Source organism: Rhamphochromis longiceps, linkage group LG20 (genome assembly GCF_057381845.1).
Source record: "Rhamphochromis longiceps isolate RC_006_pf linkage group LG20, R_longiceps_female_GT1.1, whole genome shotgun sequence".
Taxonomy (NCBI): Eukaryota; Metazoa; Chordata; class Actinopteri; order Cichliformes; family Cichlidae; genus Rhamphochromis; species Rhamphochromis longiceps.
The window spans coordinates 26615410-26635793 of NC_140576.1; the positions used below are offsets into that span (position 1 = coordinate 26615410).

The following is a 20384-nucleotide window of genomic DNA, read 5'->3' on the forward strand; positions in this document are numbered from 1 at the left end:
TTCAGGTGAGAGCAGATGGTGTTGATGCTGTATGATTTGATTTCCTCCGTGGCTCCAGTGAATGAAGCTGCAACAACACCTCTGACCTCATCCTCTCGATGTTTTATTGAGCCTGGATGCTCTTCCTGACAAATAACAGTCTTTGTTGTCAAGAGGGAGGGTCTGAGAGGTTCATCTGAGAAACATTAGTGCCACACAATAATAGCAGTGATGGTATAAAAGACACCAATTGAACACAGACATGTGTCAGCTGTAATACACTAGGATTCTGGGAATAGCATATTAAAAAGAGGCAGCCCTCAGATACTGCCAGCCTGGTATGCTGCTACTAATTCAGCAACAAGATGCAAATGTGGCTTCAGTTGATTCCTGTAGAATCAATAATAATGCAGTGCATGAACAATTTATGTCGTGCAGTATACTGAAGGCAAACAGCTCCCACTGCTGGTAAAGATGCTGGAGGCTTGTGCTGCGACAGAGACTCGGCTGCTTTTTGTAACGCTTTGAGCTTCAGTCTGTTTTCCAGTGGGGTTGGAAATGTGCCACGATGGGTGGTTTACTGACCAAGATGCCGTCACTAAACCACTCATTGCCTAGAAGCAAAAGATGCTCAGACTTCTGGTACGCAAAGTAATCAGCCATGATTTTGACAAATAATTACCTCTTTAGGTTGTTTATCTGCTCTCTTTTCTCCTGCAGAAGATAAATAACATTATTTTATCCCGGCAGAGCGCTCATACATCACTGGTTGCAAATGGTCTTATAACGAATTTGTGGAGCAACCTTGAAAAAATGATCTCATGCAACAACCCTTTGTTTATTTCACTGTTCTGTGTATCGTTTACCACATAGATCTCCATGCCAAAAGAAAATGTAAAAATTAAACACTGATCAGGCAGCAGTCTTGGCAGCATTTACTGATTTTCTCTGTTTTATAAAATGTGTTTATGGTCAAAACTGTTACTCGAATAAAGGAGAAATATTATGTTTTATGCATGTTTTGTTTGTTTTCTGGTGATTTATAGATCTAAAGCAGAATTGCACACGAGAAAACAAAAGTCACTCCTCATTTTGTATCATTTGCTAGGGAAAAATAGACTTATATGGAAAGACAGTACAATTCTAACAAGCTTGACAGCCTGTGATTTTGTGTCCAGTTCTCGTGTAATTTGGCATACCTCAAACCCACTGAGACCATTTCTCATGAGATCTTCGTGAAGGGCCGTCTGCTTCTCTCGGGTGCTGCGTCAGGTCTCTGCTGGATGTTTTTAAAATATCTTAAGGGCATGATTTTCAGACACAGTTCATCTGCTGTAAGTAGTTTTACGTCTTTTGTCCTCCATAGATTACTCAAATCTTTAAGGGATGCACTGCACACAGTGCTTTAAATATTCCAAGTTTTTTTCTAATGGATATTTGGGAATAAAATTGTTGGTTAAATTGTTGAATTCAGCTGAAGAAATGGGAATAAATGATGCATTTTTGTGACAGGACCTTTCCCATTTTTATTTAAAGAAAATACTTAATAATACTTTTTAACTGATTCTTGCAGCTCTGCAAGAGATTAATTAGTATTTAAGATGTTTCATCATTACTAAGTCACTAACTCAAAATGAATCTTGACATGCTTGACACCAGCTGATGTTATTTTTGCCGTTACGGGCCTGATGATGTGTAACCCTGTAGTGTGAATGTTTGTGGGAGCTGGAGGTGTGGAATGTGCCATGTCCTGGTCACAGTGTTCCCTCCTCTCTACCGGTCACTCAGCAAGAGAGTTCCTGTGGGCAGAGTGAGAGAGCATCACACTCAGCCCACACATTTGTCCTCCAAAAACCACAGTCATCTTCATAGGCAAAAAAGAAGCGAAACAAATAAGGCTGTGATGCTTTGGGGCATATAGTCAAAGATTTGTAAAAAGTATGTCAGATAAATGCTACTATCAGATGAGACTATAAATGACACTTGAGGGTGGCTCAACACGTCTAAATGCTTCCTTTCTTGAGTTTTAGCCAAGCTTTTTCTCAAAGAAAAAATACATGAGAAATTCATAAATGGACATGTGCAAGAGAACGAACTGGCTTTGTAAGAAATTATTTAGTAAATACTTGCTTACTAAGTAGTTGCGATGATTTTATTTTTCAATGTTGACCTTGACTTCATCCAAGCCATTTCCACTTTACAAATAAGCACAACCCAAGGCAGTAACAGTGCATGCTTCTGTTTCTGGAAGTCATACACTATTTATAAGGAGGCTGATCTTGTGTATTATTCATTAGAGAGGCCCTTGTCTAAGACGTCTGCTGCATAAATTCAAGTTGGATGCTTTTGAATTACCCAATGCTGTCTAGTTGCCCCCTGTCAGTTTAGCAGTTCAGTGAACAAATTGTCCTTTGCCCCTTTTTTTTGTACCTATCAATGTACCCTACAATAATACAACAAATAATGCCAAAAATAACCAAACATTTTAAATTTGGGCCTTTTGCTAATGATTTTCAAGCCAGTTCTTCTTACTTACCTTCGGCATTTTCCCTGTTTCCTTTCTGTAAGAAGCTAGCTGAAAACTTTGGACTACAAAATATGGCTTCTTGACAGGCTGGATAAGAGCCAGAGATTAATAACCAGAGTTGGCAAAAGTACAGACATTCTGTTCTTAAGTAGAAGTACAGGTACTACTGTTAAAAACTACTCCAGTAAAAAGTTCGACTTCAACAACTTCAAAAAGTACCAGCTCTGAAATGCATTCAAAGTAAGAAAGTTAAAGTAGCTCTTTGGAGGACGTTTCTATTTTTGTGCAAAGCTAACTGAACCTTGTGCAATTTTAACACAATGATAAAATAAGATTAGTAGATGGAAATACAAACTTTAGTTTAACTTTTTTATACTAATTATATACGGCTTGAATCTAAAGATTCTGAAAAAAGCTCTATTTTCTGTTGCCTACATTGTGGAGGGTGACTTTTCCTGTAACCAGATGTTTCATAAGTTGTCCTGTCTGATTTTCGTCCTCTACACTGACAGTGCACTGTTTATGCTGTCTTTTTTTTTACAGTTTTTTCTGATTGCTTAAGCACATTTTTTGTAACCATTGGCTAATTTTGCAAAACTCTTCACACAAATAAGAAAACCTGTCACCCAATAATCAAAACATTGTAGTTCTCTTGCAAAAGCAAACACAGCTAGATTAACTCTTCACACCTTCGTAAAAATGGTGTTTCCGTATCAAACAGTACACACAAGCCATCATCTCCTAAGCACACAATGCGCCAACTGCACACTGATGGTATGAATACAAAACACATCTGGCTTTTGCTTTCTCTGTGCACAAGGTAGGCTATGTCAGTTTGAGCTCATACTTCTGTCATAGATCCATAAGCATAGAGGGATCCAAACTTCAAGTACTGGTGTTTATTCAAACACATCAAAACAAACACAAGTGTTTATTTCCAAGTATAGGATTATTTGCAATCGCCATAATGACTATATGGGTTACTTGGTCTGCAGTGAACATGCTTCCTCTGCCCCCAGCATCTGGTCATCTAGCAATTCTGTAAAGTAACAATTTCAGTATTTTTACATCAATGGTATTGGTGTGTTTCTCATTGGCATATGGCAGTGCTACAAATCTTTGTGCGAAGTGACTGTACTAACCGATTCTCATTTCAAGATGTCCTTATGGTACTTGCTACAGTGTAGCGGCTCAGTTTAGGCTGGACCCGTTGGCCAGCTACCCTCAGGGTCATTCCACGGTTGATTACATGGTCCACTATTGTAGCTCTAATGTCATCAGCAATTCTATTTCTTACTCTTCCTACCCTTCCTCTCCCCCCTCCTCGTCTTCCTCTTGCTCCTCCTTGTCCTTGTCGTCCTCTTCATCCTACTTCTTCACCTCCACGTCCTCTTCCTCGGCCTCCTCTACTTCTCACTCTTTCTGCTCCCTCCATTGTACTCCGCACACAGCTTACCTGTATTATAGTGCTTAGGCTGATTGCAAAGTGAACTAATTATCTAAGAAAGTTTTCACATGCGAAAGTGTGCCAGACAGTTGGCAAATTAGTGTTAATGATAGCCATACATGTGTATACTTTTGCTAGGAGTGTGTTGGAAATTTGGTAATTGAGTGTTGTGCAGTGAATTGTGCCTACAGTTTTGCAAAGTGTGTGTTACAAAATTGCAAACTGAGTGCAAAGCAGTTTTTGTGCTTTTAGTTTTGCAAACTCAGTGAGTGGTTTTGCTATAAGTCTGAATAGTTTTAGAGATTGTGCTACAGGAATCACAGTTAGGGTTTAAGCATTCAGAAAAAACTGTAAACGGTATAAAGTTGGTATGAAGGTGGAATTCAGTCAATGAATCTAAGCATATGAATCTGTGCTACACTTGATGTAACCTAACTCTGAGCATTAAACCACACATGAAACCTCCACTAAACTACAGAGTATTTTCATGTAACCTTCAAATAGCAGTTAGTCTACTGCAGTTTGTTTTACAGCATATTTCACAATATGAAAAAACATAGTGTTACATGTACAGGCCCACTATCTAATTTAAAAACACAAGGACTTGCATGTAAACTTTAAATTCCCAGTTTATGAAATCCCACTGAGCATCATAACATTTAAATCTAACCTCTCTTCTCCCTCTCCTCTCCTGTCTTTCTTATTTTTCTCCATCTCTGAATGAAGCTAGCTCTCTTTCTTTTCCTCCCTGTGAAATACAGCATCTGGACCTTTAGCTAGCAACAAACTGTAGACACAAACAGTTTGTGTGTTTGCTGATGTTTGCTGAGCTGATTGAAACATTGCATTTGAAATTACCTGACACTTAAAAAGCGTTACTCCTTTTGCGCTCGCTCTTCTTTTGTAGTGCTAGCTAGATGCTGAAGAACCACAACCGCAACTTATGGACACCTGCAGGAAAACCCCCCAAAACAAAACAACCCTGTCACACTTTTAACCCCTACATTTTGGCACATGTCATCTCTTTTTCTGTGACATTCTCTGGTGATTAATAAACTTTCCTTTCATGTGTTACTGTTTAGGTTTAAATTGGTTTGATATTTAGAGGCCCGCAGTGACGAAATAATAACTCTTCCCAAATGGGTTAAACAGAAAGTAAAAGGCTGTTTTTAAAATGTAAGGAGTAGAAAGTACAGATATTTGTTTAAAAATATAGGGAGTAAGTAAAAAGAAATCAGAAACAAAACTACTCAAGTAAAGCCCAACTACGGGAGGGCTCAGGGTGATCCAGCTCTAACTATAAGCTTTATCAAAAATGTCATCCCCTGCTTGTCATTCAAAATAAAAACAGGTTTAAGGCTTCACTTTTCAGACCTGGCATCTGTGTCTGTCATTCATGCTGTCTGTGGTGTTGACCTGAAATACAAAATCCCCGTTGGTTTCCTGTTTAATCTATACCAAAGCCATTGCAGTTCAAGATGAAATATGAATAACTTTGAACCTCTACATTGTAACCCTTCCTGCAAATGTCCTCTATCAAAGTATTCTGTGGGCAATATTACAGCAGTCCAGTAAGTAAATACTCATTATACTCATAATGGTTCTTTTGAAAAAAATATCTCTGATGGGAATAATAAAAATAAATATAAGTTATAGAAAAATAATAATATATTTTCATGTATAATTTGAGTGTGAATAGTAACTAAGGTCTTTAGCTTCCAGATACACCAGGCAAACAAAGAAAGATATACATGTACTAGAAAGTGAAAGTTTCCTACTGAGTAAAAGTAATATTATAAGTACATTAACTGAATGGTTAAAGGCAAATTCAAACAAGAGTCAAACTTGGGGAAAAGAATTGTTGTTGGAAGGTTGAACCAGAGGGTTTTGGTTGTTTATCTGGTTCCCCACTGGCCACTAAGAAGTTAGCAGCCGTTCTTTCTGTTGTCCAGAGAGTTAGTCATTACATTATTACATAAAATGTCTGCATGGATATATGTATAAATACACCATAAGGCATGTCAAACAGGAAGCCTGATTTTGGTGACCATACATTTGTGTGCAATTGCATTTTCTTTGACTTCCTGAGGAGGGCAGCAAAACACCTGCATAGTTTAAAACAAGAGACCAGCTCTGCAGCTCTGTCTTGGTCTCCTGCAGGATCTGTGAGCCTTGTCGATAAACTCTAGCTTCTTAGCTCTTCAAACACGAATTCTGTGAAATGTTGGGGAAAAGGTCATGACATTTCTCATGTGTGGCACACAGTACAAAGTGTTACCATGAGTTGAGAGAAAATAGAAGCATTACTTCCTCAGGGGGGGACGATTTGAATACTTTTATTTAACAGAAAGTTGGGAGATTTTGAAGCTTTTTCTTTTAAATCTGATTTGAGTAGTGAAAAAATGTAAATGTATACATTGCTTTTGAATTGCTGCTTTTGGTTGCTCCCTTGTTCACAAGGGATCACCAGTAGGTAGTTCCACTTCCTGATGCCAAAGTCCAAAGTGATTCCCACCTCCTCCAGAGATCAAGTCAGGGGTCTTTTGATTATTAGGCACTAATAGGCCACTATATAACATTTTACAATAACTACTTTAAGTTACTACTGGAAATACTCCATGTGATTTAGGTGATGGAGCTGTCTCTGTAGAGTGTGTAGACACAGGATACTCACTAGCTCAGTTTAGCTGTTTATACAACAATATGTGATTTTTTTTTTTTTTTTTTAGTGTTGCAACTACACTTTTTTACGCAATCATATTTAGATCACGAATATTCATGCCTCAAGTTTGTTTCATTGAGTCATTTCCTGTGGTATTCTCACATTGGCACTAATTGTGCCATCAAAGAGGTGGCAGGTTAAAGATTATTTAAAGTCCGGTACAAATGTGTCATGCATTTCATTCACACAGAACAGTGGGTAATGTGAAAAATTAGGGGCTACAGTGCATGGCAATGGCTTGTGTGGCTTGTTATTGAACAAACAATTCAAAACCAGAAGATGTATTGTTTGTTGTACACAGTGTGTAATGGTCCCTGGTCTTTGACCCAGTTTTGAGTTTGTTATGGTTTTGCAGTTTATTTTATCAGTTTATTCTGTGATTGGTACCGTTTAGTTTTGGGTCCAGCTTTCTAGAAAACGTGCTCTGATTTTTATCTAAGTCACAAGTGCTGAAAACATAATGCGCCCCAATGCTAATGAAGCGCAATCACTTACAATCAATCATTACCACCGTTATGGAACAAGGATTCACGGTACTGGGGAAAAGAGAGTGGATCCATTGGGTTGATCAGCTGGCCAAACTCATTTGGTATCATTGCCTTAAAAAATGTCTTCATATTAAACCTTCTCAACGTTTTGGAGATTCTATTTAATATTATTCCTCATAAACCTGCTTTGTTTAAGCCCACTGCACAGGTCTCATACTGTTACTGGTCATGAACACCATGCTTCCATCCTTTAAAACTGAATTATTGAGCTTAGGAGGTAATTTCCCATGACTAACTCACACTATGGATGTTTGGATGATGTGTTTTATATGGGACAGAACAACACCGTGTTTGTGGTGTAAGATGGATTTGTTTTAAGACACATGCATCATTCAGTAGAAATACTATCAGTTTTCATTTGATCTTGCTTGCCTTGTACGATGATAAATTTCAGCTCATGTTTGTGAACCTCAAACCTGCAAAAATATTTTTGCTTAAACATATATTATACTTGAGTCACTGAATACAGTTTCCACTGTGTCTTTTTGTCATCATCGAATGAAGAATCCACTTTTGTATCCACATAATAATTTCAGTTATCATCCACCAGAGAGCATAGTTTGCTAAGGAAGCAAAAATTCTGCTGACCATCCTTCAAGATTTGAAGATTCAGTTTCTATTTTTTTTTTTTACATTTTCCCTCAAACCATACTAGAATAAATATACTAGACTTGTTTTGAATCTTTGCTTAATTGGATAGATGTCCTTGTTATTTGTGTGTGTGTTTTGGAAAGATTACACATTTAACTGACTATTATCCACAGTCCTGCCACCCTAAACAGGATAGTAGAGTCTAGAAATAAGTATTTTATTCCAAAGACCAGCTCAGTATGAGAAGATCTGCAATCTTAATAGGCAAGCTCACAAATTTATATTATATAACACATATTTTCTGTTCTTGAATTTTTTTTGTTGAACAAAATAATTTCGTGTTTCTGTGGTAAACGTAATGAAATCACGTACGATCTGCATGAAATTCAACGCAGCTTAGATTCATTGGTGATTCTAAATTACCTAGAAGTGTGAATGTGAGTGCAAATGGTCGACTGTCTCTCTGTTTTAGCCCTGCCATAGACTGGCGACCTGTCCAGGGTGTATGCTGCTTCTCTCACTATGACAGCTGGGATAGGCTCCAATTGGAATACAGTACCAGAATCGCATAAAGCTAAAATAAAGCAATTTAATCACATGGAAATCCTTTTCTTCTTTTTTTAAATTTCCATTCAAGTAGTTTTTTGAGTGTAGTTGTATCTCCCAGGTCCTGTGTCAAGTCTTTGCTGGAGTTCTTCCTTTTTTTAAGGGCATGCTGCTGTAGCTAGTTTTTTAAGCCTGTGTTTTTTCCTCCTCTTGCCCAGTTTCCTGTTTTGTTTTGTTTTTAGGATGCGCTGCATACCATGTCAAGACATCAAGTTTTGGATTAAGAGTAACTAATAGTTCTTTGGGAATCACTTCACAGTGCAAAAATACAATTTTATGCCTCTCTTGTTACCTTTTATGTAGATTGAGACATTGGAAATGGGACATATTCTTGTTCGAGCCTACTTATTTATTGTTTGAATGAATCCTCAGTGTTTTAGAAATAAGCAAACAAAATTAAAAAAGAAAAGATTCCTCTGAAAATGGTCAAATACAAGAATAAACAGAAAATGAGTGTGAAAGCAGCCAATGTCCAAAGAAAAACTTTGAAAGAGCTGCAGAAAGCCTTGAGAACTATTGCCCTGAAGAACTGCTCAACACTTTTGCCCAGTGATTAATTATCTATGGATTATCTATGGGTTCATACATGTTAACTCTAGTTGTAACCAAGTGGATTTTTTTTACACAAAGCACTTTGTCTTTGCCTCATGTGCAAATTATTATTTATATCTTCTGACCAAGACAGCAGATGAAGAAAAAGGCTTTTTAATTTTCTCATAACGTATCCTTATCTCATATATTACTGTTTTCTAAGTTGTGCTTTTCTGTACTATACTGAATGTAGAGCAGAGGCAGTAATGTTGCTGAGTGGTGGACCATCTTAGCTGTTGGTAAAGAGCTCAGCACTTTCCTAATGGGTGTTGTATTAAAGAGATTTGGGGCTTATGGATGTGTTCCTCTCACAAGCCTGTAATGGATTTAATGTTGCGAGGGTCACTCTCACTCAGTAGGATACTGTGGGACTCAGATGTGATACTTTATTTTTCTTTCCTGGTCTTTTTTTTGTTTGCTTTGATTTTGGGTAGCACATGAAAATGAAACTGTATGAACTTTGAAGTTACTATTACTACTTTAGTGTAAGTTTTGGCATCATAGTAATGCTCTATTATTTTCTCTCTCCAGTGTTTAGCAGTTGTTGCAGGAAACTATGTTGGAAAAAGAAAAAACTATGAAATAAAACGAAATCAGCATCCAGTATTTAATAAAGAGTCTAAAATTAATCATTCTGCAATGCCTATATTTGTCAATATTATTCAGGAATTTACTAGATGATGGAATTGAATTTGTAAATGGATGTGATTAATATAGAGAGATGCTATCCATTAGCAGCCCTATGCAAATTAATATTGAATGAAAGTTTAATATTTTGGCTAAACGTAAGCACCTTAAATTAACACAGTTAAAATAGATTTCTCCTAAAACTCACAGGAAAAGATGTCCATATTAGTGAAAATCCCCTAAAACTTCCAATTTAGAGCTTTATAACTTTGAGCCATGTGGAGGAGACTTGCAGAGATATTAAGAGACATCTGAACTGAACAGTTTCCCTCAGTTGTAGGTTTAAAGCTGACTGTGCACTAAAAGCTTATTTTCTCGCTAGACACGATGTTGTTAACATGCTTCAAAACATACAGTCACTGGATAGCGCCGTGTTAGACGTGAGCAGGTGTAACCTTAATATCTTGATGAGTGGTCATTAATGTTTGCAGTGGTGGCTGGATTAGTTATTAACTGTGGCCTAAATCAGTTTGTGCTGACAGATTGGGAAAGTGATAATCCAAGGTGTGCCTTTAAAAGCCAGACTGTAGCTACCTGGTTCCATTTGTAGCATTTGTACCATCACTCTCCCAAACAGCCAGAAGAAACACCTCTGAAGGGCTGATCGCAACCACAAGCCGCAACCATGAATGGCACAGAGGGACCCTTTTTCTATGTCCCTATGGTAAACACCACTGGTATTGTCCGGAGTCCTTATGAATACCCTCAGCACTACCTTGTCAGCCCAGCAGCTTATGCTGCTCTGGGTGCCTACATGTTCTTTCTCATCCTTGTTGGATTTCCCATCAACTTCCTTACTCTCTATGTCACCATTGAACACAAGAAGCTGCGAACCCCACTAAACTACATCCTTCTGAACCTTGCGGTGGCTGACCTCTTCATGGTGTTTGGAGGATTCACCACAACGGTTTACACCTCTATGCATGGCTACTTCGTCCTAGGTCGCCTTGGCTGCAATCTGGAAGGATTCTTTGCTACCCTCGGTGGTGAGATTGGTCTCTGGTCACTGGTTGTCCTTGCTGTTGAAAGGTGGTTAGTCGTCTGCAAGCCTATTAGCAACTTCCGCTTTGGGGAGAACCACGCTATTATGGGCTTGGCCTTCACCTGGGTAGCGGCCCTTGCTTGCGCTGCACCCCCTCTTGTCGGCTGGTCTCGTTACATCCCTGAGGGCATGCAGTGCTCATGTGGAGTCGACTACTACACACGTGCAGAAGGCTTCAACAACGAGTCGTTTGTTATCTACATGTTTATCTGCCACTTCACGATTCCACTGATTGTTGTGTTTTTCTGCTACGGCCGCCTGCTCTGTGCTGTCAAGGAGGCTGCTGCTGCCCAGCAGGAGTCTGAAACCACCCAGAGGGCTGAAAGGGAAGTCACCCGCATGGTTATTATGATGGTTATTTCCTTCCTGGTATGTTGGCTGCCCTATGCCGGAGTGGCCTGGTATATCTTCACACATCAGGGATCTGAATTTGGACCAGTCTTCATGACCCTCCCAGCCTTCTTTGCCAAGAGCTCTTCCATCTACAACCCTATCATTTACATCTGCATGAACAAGCAGTTCCGCCACTGCATGATCACCACCTTGTGCTGCGGGAAAAATCCCTTTGAAGAAGAGGAGGGAGCATCTTCTACTGCCTCCAAGACCGAGGCTTCCTCTGTGTCCTCCAGCTCTGTGTCTCCTGCATAAAAGGGGCGTCAAGCAACGGCTCCGTGATCCGCCATCCAAGACGAAGACTTCTGCTCCCCCAGGGAAACTACTGAAGGCTAATGTCTACAGAAATAATTTCCTTTTTGTATTTTTACAAACGAATTGATTCAACCTAAAGACAGTTGCAGTAAAGGTCAGCCCATTACAGAGTTGTTCCTGTATGTACAGAATATCCAACTTAACAATCGGTGAGATTTTTTTTTCCTGAGAGGAAAAGGAAAAATGCTAATCTTTCACAGTTGGATCCTAAATGATACTGGCTTATTTTTGAATGTAGAGGCATGTAATCAAGGCAACGTAAAATAAAACGCACTTTGCAAATGACACATCCTGTTTATGTTTTACTTACAGTTTGGGTGGCAAAGTTCTTATGATTGTAGTATATTTAATCAAATAAATAAATGTGAACGACCTATTCAGAATGCATTTATGTCTTGAGTCAGTTTAGACTTTAGAGCTGTTATTGCAGTTACTACTGCTCATCTACTGTTAAACTTGATGAAACAGTACACAAAAACTTAGTACTTAGTGTTTACAAGTGGCCTCTATAATCTCATTTCAGTCACAGGTCACCTTGGGCTTAGAACTTGGCCTAATAAAGAGATTACAACATTATAAGATCTTATTATCGGTGAGTATGCATGACACCAGACACAACTTTATCTGATAATAGATATTAATCACATTATGTAAAGGTTGACAAAGATTTATTAGATGACCAAATGAGTCTAACCAAGTGACACCTTCATGCAAATTCAATGGAAACATTACAGGTAGTGTGAAAGGACGAATCAATCAAGACTCTATTACACGTAAACCTAATTAGTATTAATAAGGAGTATTGATATTTAATGGTTTATAAAACTCTCTAATGTTTTAATAGCATAATAGTATATTACATAAACAATAGTATTACACACACACACACAGCGTGGTGCTTGTGCAGTGGAACTGCATGAGCACAATATGAGCACAGGTCTTTTTGCATCACAGATACGTTACTGAACAAGGTGAATTGTGATGCTTGTGCTCTTGGTAACTTGTAGTTGGAGTCCAGAGCAAATTTCCTTCCTCTTTGGGGAGAATGAAACATAAAATAAAGTAATATTAGTCATTATTATTATTATTATTAATAATAATAAAACTGAATTTACATTTTTAAAGCCAAATTTGAGCTGGCACACTGGACTTCTCTAAGAAATCAGAAATTACTCAAGCATTTAATTACCAACATTCAATCACTAAAAATATTTTTTCTGTTCAGGACTGCAAGTAATTAACTTTTTTTAAAAACATTGTAAATTCATTGATAACAGCAATGATATTTTAGTATTAAAAATAAAATTTAATTTTTTACAGAAACACTTAAAATATTATTTTGGTTATTTACTGTTACTGTTGTTAAGGGTAACTAAACTGTACACTACCTTGTGGTGTAATACATTTGCTAAACTGGTACACTCATTCCTATATGGCAATGAGTAATTATCCGTTTCACAGTTCCAAATTGTCCAAATGTATTAAAACAGCACCCATAACAGCATGTTAGCTCCTTGTATCCATGCTGCCATGTTATGTTTTTGTTTTGTTTTTTTCCAAGTTACCCATTTGAGTTACAAATTAAAACTAAGACATGAAACCTATGACTGTGGACCTGTTGGACAACTACTTGCCTTTTTCCTGCTTTTCTGCACAGTGTCCAGCATTTACATAAGTAGACAACCTTCAGACACTGACAATCTGTGTAAACTTCAGTTTTTTACCCCTCAGCCATAAAAGGCTCATGTGGTGTTGTTGTCACCCTCCCAGGCAGACAATGTGGACACCCGAGTTTGTTAATGCGATAACTCGAGAACGAAGTGACGTTTGAGATTCAGATTGATACCATCAGTGCCGCTTCTACGTTTGAATCACAGTGATCTTGATCTTAACGCTAGAGGTTAAGTTTTCTGAAAGTCTTGTGAATGGGATAAGTTGAAAAGGAAATCACCTATACTTTTCAAATTTATACTATAGGTGTTTGTACTAGGAGGCTGATGGGTACCACTGGGTACCCCCAGTATTTTTTTACACAGATAAAACTGATCAGAAATTACTAGTGTAGTTGATAAAGAAGAATGAACTCTATGAAGCAATATAACTAACGGCCCACATCGATGACTACTATCTTACATGTTTTTTTTTTTGTGTGTGGGAGTCAGTAGACACATTCTCCTCCTCTGAAGAAGGTATTTAAATTTTTTTTAGAGATGTGTGTGATCAACAGATAAGCAGTTTTTAAAACAGTTTGAACTTCAGCAGGTTGTTTTGACCATGTGTGCATTCCTAAACCCATTGAGTTGCTCTCGTGTGTTCACATAAGCGAGCAGTTGTGCAGCTGCACCTAAAGAAGTGGCCAGTGACTGTACAATCACCATTGTTCTTTCTTCCAGTTGCCAGTCTCTACACTTGCACATCAAAACCACGACCAGCTCACCAGCGACGTGATCAAAAACCTGAACAAACGTAAAAGCTTATCCTGAGATGTGCAGTCAGGCATAAAAAAAGAAATCCTTTTGAATTTGTATGGAAAACTTTATTTGATAATAAAAATAGCATTCACAGACTTCTTTTGATAGCTACATATACATTGTAATCCATCTCAAGGAAAGAAGCTGGATAAGTCCACATCTACTTGTACTTTGACTAATGTTATGTATAGCTTCATGGGTCAAATAAAGCTATGAACAATGTAGTATTTATATATGCATAGTTATATAAAAAAGATTGGCCCATATACATGTACTGCTTTTATCAACACAGAGACAGCATTATGTCTGGAGCACGTTGCAAGAAATAATGCTTGAAGAACACAGACTGCATACAAGTGCTTTATAATACAAAGGCAGGCTAACCATTGAGAGAGATTCAAACCATTAAACAGTTTCTGATTGACCACATACAGTCTTTCATTTTAAAATGTCTTTACATACCTGATCCAGAGTAAATCAACATATTTCCCCACAAATCATCAGGTCCACTTCAGAGATATAAACACAATGTCACATTCCTCACTACTGAGGGTTTTCATAAATTTCTCTTTTGTACAAGAAAAAGGCAACATTTTATTCCTCCACAGGTTCCTTGTAGTTACATTGGAGAAAAAAAAAAATCTTTACAGACGATGGCCAACACTTCTCAGATTCGCTTCTTTTTTGTTAAATACAGTACCATGGTGACAATGGTGATTAAACAATGCATTTGTTGTGGTTCTCCCCCCTCCTCCCAATATATTTTTAGTTTGTAAATGAAACATAAAACAGAGAATACACACAAAACAACAGTAAAAAGCAGCAGTCAGATTCCAGTGGCATGACAGCATGGCTCAGCATGGCAGATCAGTTGTCCCCTGTACCGGGAATCTCCATGTTACCGACACACGTAACCACATGGGCTCTGCGCCTCTGTACCCAGGAGGTGGTCGGTGCACAAACGTGCTTGTAATAAACATGAGGACAGGGCTTAAAGTTACTGTGGGATTACAGTGCATGTTCCTTTATCAATTATTCTCACTCAGACCCATCAAATAAAGTGATCACACTACATTTTAATTTACACATGCATCTTGCACAGGGATAATTTACATATTTACTTTTTTTGGCATATCTCAAAAATCATATTTCATGGCAGCTTCGGCTGGTATTATGGCATAATGCAGACTTGTGTAAGGTGAAATTACATTTTTCCACAACAGAGAACATTGTTGCCTGTAGCTGAAAGCGAGTCGAGCTCCTTTCCCATCGCATCAGTACACACAGTTTTTTCCTCAATCCTTCTCCAGGGGGAAATCTAATAATAGCACTGCCAATTTTCACATAATTCGTTAGAGTTTTGGAAGCGTGTATTTAGGCAAAAGAGGTTACACTGCCTCAGCATGCATTTCCAAGTCCGTTGTATACTTTTACCTTGGTCCTTAATAAAAGATCGAATGACTCTTACTGGAGATATGTGCCGAATCAAAAATAAATAGTGAGCAAATGCAAAAATGTCATATATTAATTATCTAATTATCATTCTAGTTTCACCATCAAATCTTAACATTTAGATTTTTGCAAAGTCCATTTTCACAGTTCTCGTGAACCACCAGTGTCTTGTGCTATAGTTTTTTTTTTTTTAAGCAATTCAGGAATGGATAAAGACATCTAAAAACAAGTTGAAAACAAGCTTAGTAGTTACCACAATTGGAAGCATGTTTCATACCTCTGAGGGAACAAATATTTAGAGTCAGCAATGCCTACAAAAAAGCAATATCACTGATTTCATATGCAGGCACATACAATACCTTTACTATAGTACAACAACCTTTGTTATGCTCAAAATAACCAAAACAATGACAAAAACAGTGTGAACTGATAGGATTGTACTCCTGCTGTTTTATGAATCTCTGGATGGGATCACAAGTAGTAAAGTTAATCAAATCAAACCATTCGACCAAATAAAGCACGAGAGTTAGTATCCTTAGAAGTCCAATTCCAGTGTATGGTACATAGTTTGCACAGATAGAGAGAGTGGTGAGGGGGATCTCTGCTCTGCTCTAGATGCTGAGGTCTTTCGGGCTTTCTTTGTACAGCCTTCTCTTGGGCTCAGGGAGCTGGTTCGGGCTGCGGCCTACTGCGTTATTGTTGTGGCCGGTGTTGTTGAAGGCAGCGTTACTGTGTGCAGCGTTGTTCTTCATCATGCTGTAGTAGTCTTTTAGTCTTGGTGCGGCTGCATAGTTCAGCTCATCCCGGCTGTAGGTGCTATCAGGGGAAGAGTCCCGCTCAACTCTGTACAGTCTCTCCATTTTCCCGTTTGTCCGATGTCTCTCCTCTCTCCTCTCCGATGAAGAGTCTCGCAGAAGGTTGCCGTTCTTTGTGGCTCTGTCGTATGTGCGGCCCCTAGCTTGAGAAAAGGAATCCCCTTTGTTGTTGGTGCGCTCCGGGGTGGTAAACTCCCTGACTTGCCCAGTCATCTGCGAGTCCTTGAGGAGCCTCCGCTCATTGTACTTCCGATCGGGGGTGACTGCGAGGAACCCTCCATCATCGTAATCCCTCTCAGGTGTACGGTCGCGATGTGCTCGCTCTGCCCTGCGGTCCATCGATTTGGCCCGCCGGTGATCAGGGGACGAGGCGCGCTTTCGGGTCGGTGAGCGGTCGAGGGAGCCGCGGCGCTGCGGACGAAATCTCCCGTCCAGAGTAGAACTGCTATTTGAGAGCTCTCGCTCCCTCAGTTTCTCGGCAGCTGCAGCTTTTTTCCCCGAGTTGTCCTTCCTCAGAGTCTTTAGGAGTTTAGAGATGCCGCTCTCCGACTCAGACTTCTTGACTTTGCGGCCCCGGCTCTTCTTGTTGCCATTGCTACTGCTGTTGCTGTTGTCAGGAGACTGCTGTCTGGGGGAACTTTGACTGTGATTGTTATTCCAGGTGTGATGATGATGGGGTTTAAATTGCCAGCCTTGGTAGTCCATCTGATTTGACCCATCCCTGTCCCTGTTCCTGTCCATGTCTCGGCCACGCACAGCCTCCTCCTGGCGTGATGGTTTGTGAAGGTCTGGTGGATAACTGGACTCCAATGAGGTGTGATATCGGCTTTTGGGTGGCAGCGTTCTCACTTCCGGAGTGTTTTGTGCCCCGGGTGCGGAAGGGTGCCCGTCATTGCTGCCGTCTGCAGGAGGGAAGAACGAACGGGAAATATCTTTTCAACAAGTATCGGAAAGAAACTTAAAAAAAAAAAGAAAAATCAAAAACGTGAAATTAATTGCGATCAGCAGACATGATTTTCCTTGTTGGCTGATTTGAGCTCTTGCATTGACATGATACAAAAAAAAAAAAAAAAATCAAAGCAGATACTGATGGAAATCATGCATACTGGTATACTTCCATTTGCTGCATTTATTCTTAGAATAAATCCGGCTAATGTAAGCTGATGTGTAACACTTTAACACATCTGCACACAAAAAATGCATTGAAGTTATACATGATTTCAATATGGTTTCGCTATAAGGGCTGCAGGTTAAAACACAAGGTGACTTCGGCAACAACAGCAGGTGCAACACATCAGCAAGTGTAGGGCAGGGGGTTATCGATAACACAGCAGGCACCTAGGAAATCATTCAAAAATAAAATGATGAGTTTAATGTACATTAATTGGAGGAACAAAGCAAAAAAAACTGTTTGGCTGAAAGTCTGCCAACCCCCCCCCCAAAACAGACAGGTTGCAGGTGGCAGCAGCGTGTGATGACGGGTTGAATTAAATTAGTCCCATTAATAAATGTCTGGTCTGAAGCTGGCACATGGGTAGGGATATCATATGCATACAGAAGTTGAATAACATGGGTTAAATGAGGCTGACAAAGCTTGTATACAATGTCAACAGGTCTTCACGCCAACACAATGGGATGCAGGGTGGTATGGGCTGAAAGAAGGGGTGAATATAACTGAAAGGAAAACGGTGACAGGGAGAGTGGAGTGGGACAGACTTTTGGCTACAAACCGTTGTCTGATTTTGGCCCATTAGGTAGAAACAGGGCTCTCCCATCTTGTCATTTCTCATTGTACCAACAGCGAGATGAGGAGCCATCATCGCTGGAGAGAGGAGGAAGAGCCCAGCAACGAGAGACAATCAGAGAGAGAAAGGAGGAGGAGCAGAGAGGAGAAAACAAATAAAACAGACAGGAGGCTGTTTTACAGTACATCTTATTAAGAGAGAGGAAGTTATTTTTTGTCAAAGACAAAAGAATATTGACACAAACTCTTTATAAAGCATCAAAAGAAAACAATCTGAGGGTAAAAGAAAGTGTCAGAAAATTAAAATCCCAGTTGAACCAGCAAATAACAGTAAATTGACAATGAGAAAAAGAATCCTACACAGGAAATCTGTGCAATAGCTCTTTAAGATCAAATATATATTTGAAAGATCAGTTTTGTGGATAAACAATAAATGACAGGTTGTTACATATTAATCACACTTTGAACATGTCTTCCTGTTAAACATTTATCAGTTAGGTTAGCAGTGCAGCTGAAGATCATTTTTAAGGAATATAAAGTTTTTCTGGTGCACTACAAAGATATGAAACTTTAGTCTGCGGTTCAGCAGTGACAGTGATGAGTTTCAGCGCCACACCATAATGCATTACCTACCATATTCAGGTACAGATCCATCTCCCCGTTTGAGGACGAGCCGTGCCCTCCGACCACCATTCTTGATCAGTTCGATGGCACGTGAGTGCTTCATGTTCTTTGTGCTCTCACCATTAATCTCCAAAATCTCATCTCCCACCTGAAAACAGAGAGGCCATGTTACTGTGGCAACTGGCTAAAGGTAGGGTTTCATCGACACTGCAAAAAAGAAATTTAGTACATGAAAATGTATTTTGACAGAGAATCAAAATAAAACAACCCAGATTCTTACCCTTATCTTGCCATTTCTTACAGCAGCCCCGTCCTCTGCTAGTCTTAACACATATAGGTCCATGTTGTACTCCCGGCCGCCTCTCAAGCTAAAGCCAAAACCTTTACTGTCTCGCTCGAGGTCCACAGAGTAGAACTCTGCATCCTAAAAGATAGAAAAGGGTTGACAAAGAGAAAGTCACAGAGACACCAGAGTGACTAAGTTCAAAGAGTCGAAAGGTGATTTCAAACTTAAGGGCTAATCAAGCCCTGTCCCAGAAAAAACTCAAAGTGTCAATGGCAGTGCAATACCTTCAAATGCATGAATAATTAATGATGCATGAGCCTGTGAGCTGGGTACAGATCACTGAGGGAAGGGCACCGCAAGGGCTGGACCCAAAACTTACCTTACTCATGAAAAAGTTAAGAGTTATGGAATCTTCCAGCGCATGGTAGTGTGTGTATGAGGGGGTATCTGTATGTAATAAGGATTATTTGAATATTTGACACAAAAATATTTATGCCATCCACATGTGGTACATATCTCCCCATGTTTACTTGCGCTTTTCTTCCTCCCTCTTCTGGCCTGAAATGGAATATTGCAGCACATGCTGGCATGTTACTGCCATCTATTGATCAGAAAATAGCGTGGTACCACTGCCTGCTTTTTGTAATGCATCACACATGTGTAGGGGCTCTTCTCATTTTCTTTCTCGTGCAACCTTAAAACCACTATCCACTAATTTTACAGTATGACCTACTTTTCAGCTGACAAGTAGTGGAAATACATTAAGGTGACATTCCACAGAGGAGTGGAAGATTCTATTGCGGCCATAATGATCCTTTTATTTCCCTTTGATAATAACTGTAGCATATCTGCATGTTACTGATAGATTGAAGTAAAATGGTGATGACCTTTAACTATGGATGAAAAATCCATTCTTACCTGTGTGATCAGAGATTGTGTGGGAGGAGGAGGTGGAGCTCCTTTTGACTTTGGGTTATTCCTTGGGTTATAAAAAAAACAACAACAACAACCTGTTAATACATGTAATGCATAGATATTGTGCTGTATTTATGGCTTCATCATTCGCCACAACAGTGAAACCACTGTCAGGTGAAGTGAAACATTATCTCATCACAGTGCAATATTCTGCCACCTACATACTGTTACTGCACGCGTGACCCAGTAGATAACTTTCTCTTTACTCAGGGTCTAGGCCCTCTTAAGTCTAATTTTTGCTTCTTTTTTTTCTTTGTTTGCTTTGAATTTCATGATTTGGCTGTTTGGCTGTGCAAATGATTGGCTCTCGTTCACAGTGGGCGATCGTGGCTCAAGAGTTGGGAGTTCGCCTTGTAATCGGAAGGTTGCCGGTTCGAGCCCCGGCTTGGACAGTCCCGGTCGTTGTGTCCTTGGGCAAGACACTTCACCCGTTGCCTACTGGTGGTGGTCAGAGGGCCCGGTGGCGCCAGTGTCCGGCAGCCTCGCCTCTGTCAGTGTGCCCCAGGGTGGCTGTGGCTACAATGTAGCTCGCCATCACCAGTGTGTGAATGTGTGTGTGAATGGGTGGA

The 20384-nt window shown here is 39.5% G+C and overlaps 2 protein-coding genes across 13 annotated transcripts in view; one reads left to right on the forward strand and one right to left on the reverse strand.

Moving 5' to 3' along the window:
- Positions 1-10323: 10323 nt before the first annotated feature.
- LOC146645478 (rhodopsin) lies at positions 10324-11388 on the forward strand. Its single transcript, XM_085392978.1, has one exon. The coding sequence runs from the start codon at positions 10324-10326 to the stop codon at positions 11386-11388; it is 1065 nt and encodes a 354-aa protein (XP_085249104.1).
- Positions 11389-13968: 2580 nt separating this feature from the next.
- LOC146645479 (membrane-associated guanylate kinase, WW and PDZ domain-containing protein 1-like) overlaps positions 13969-20384 on the reverse strand; it is an 88356-nt gene continuing 81940 nt past the window's right edge. For 11 of the 12 annotated variants that reach the window (XM_085394842.1, XM_085394847.1, XM_085394845.1 and 8 more), the window contains 4 exons: positions 19759-19819; positions 18835-18978; positions 18564-18702; positions 13969-17088 (listed from right to left, as the gene is read on the reverse strand). In XM_085394842.1, coding sequence (XP_085250968.1) covers positions 15983-17088; positions 18564-18702; positions 18835-18978; positions 19759-19819 — 1450 coding nt within the window. In that variant the 3' untranslated portion in view covers positions 13969-15982. Of the gene's footprint in view, positions 17089-17916; positions 18009-18563; positions 18703-18834; positions 18979-19758; positions 19820-20384 lie in introns of all 12 variants that reach the window. The other variant, XM_085394851.1, reaches the window with a different exon arrangement.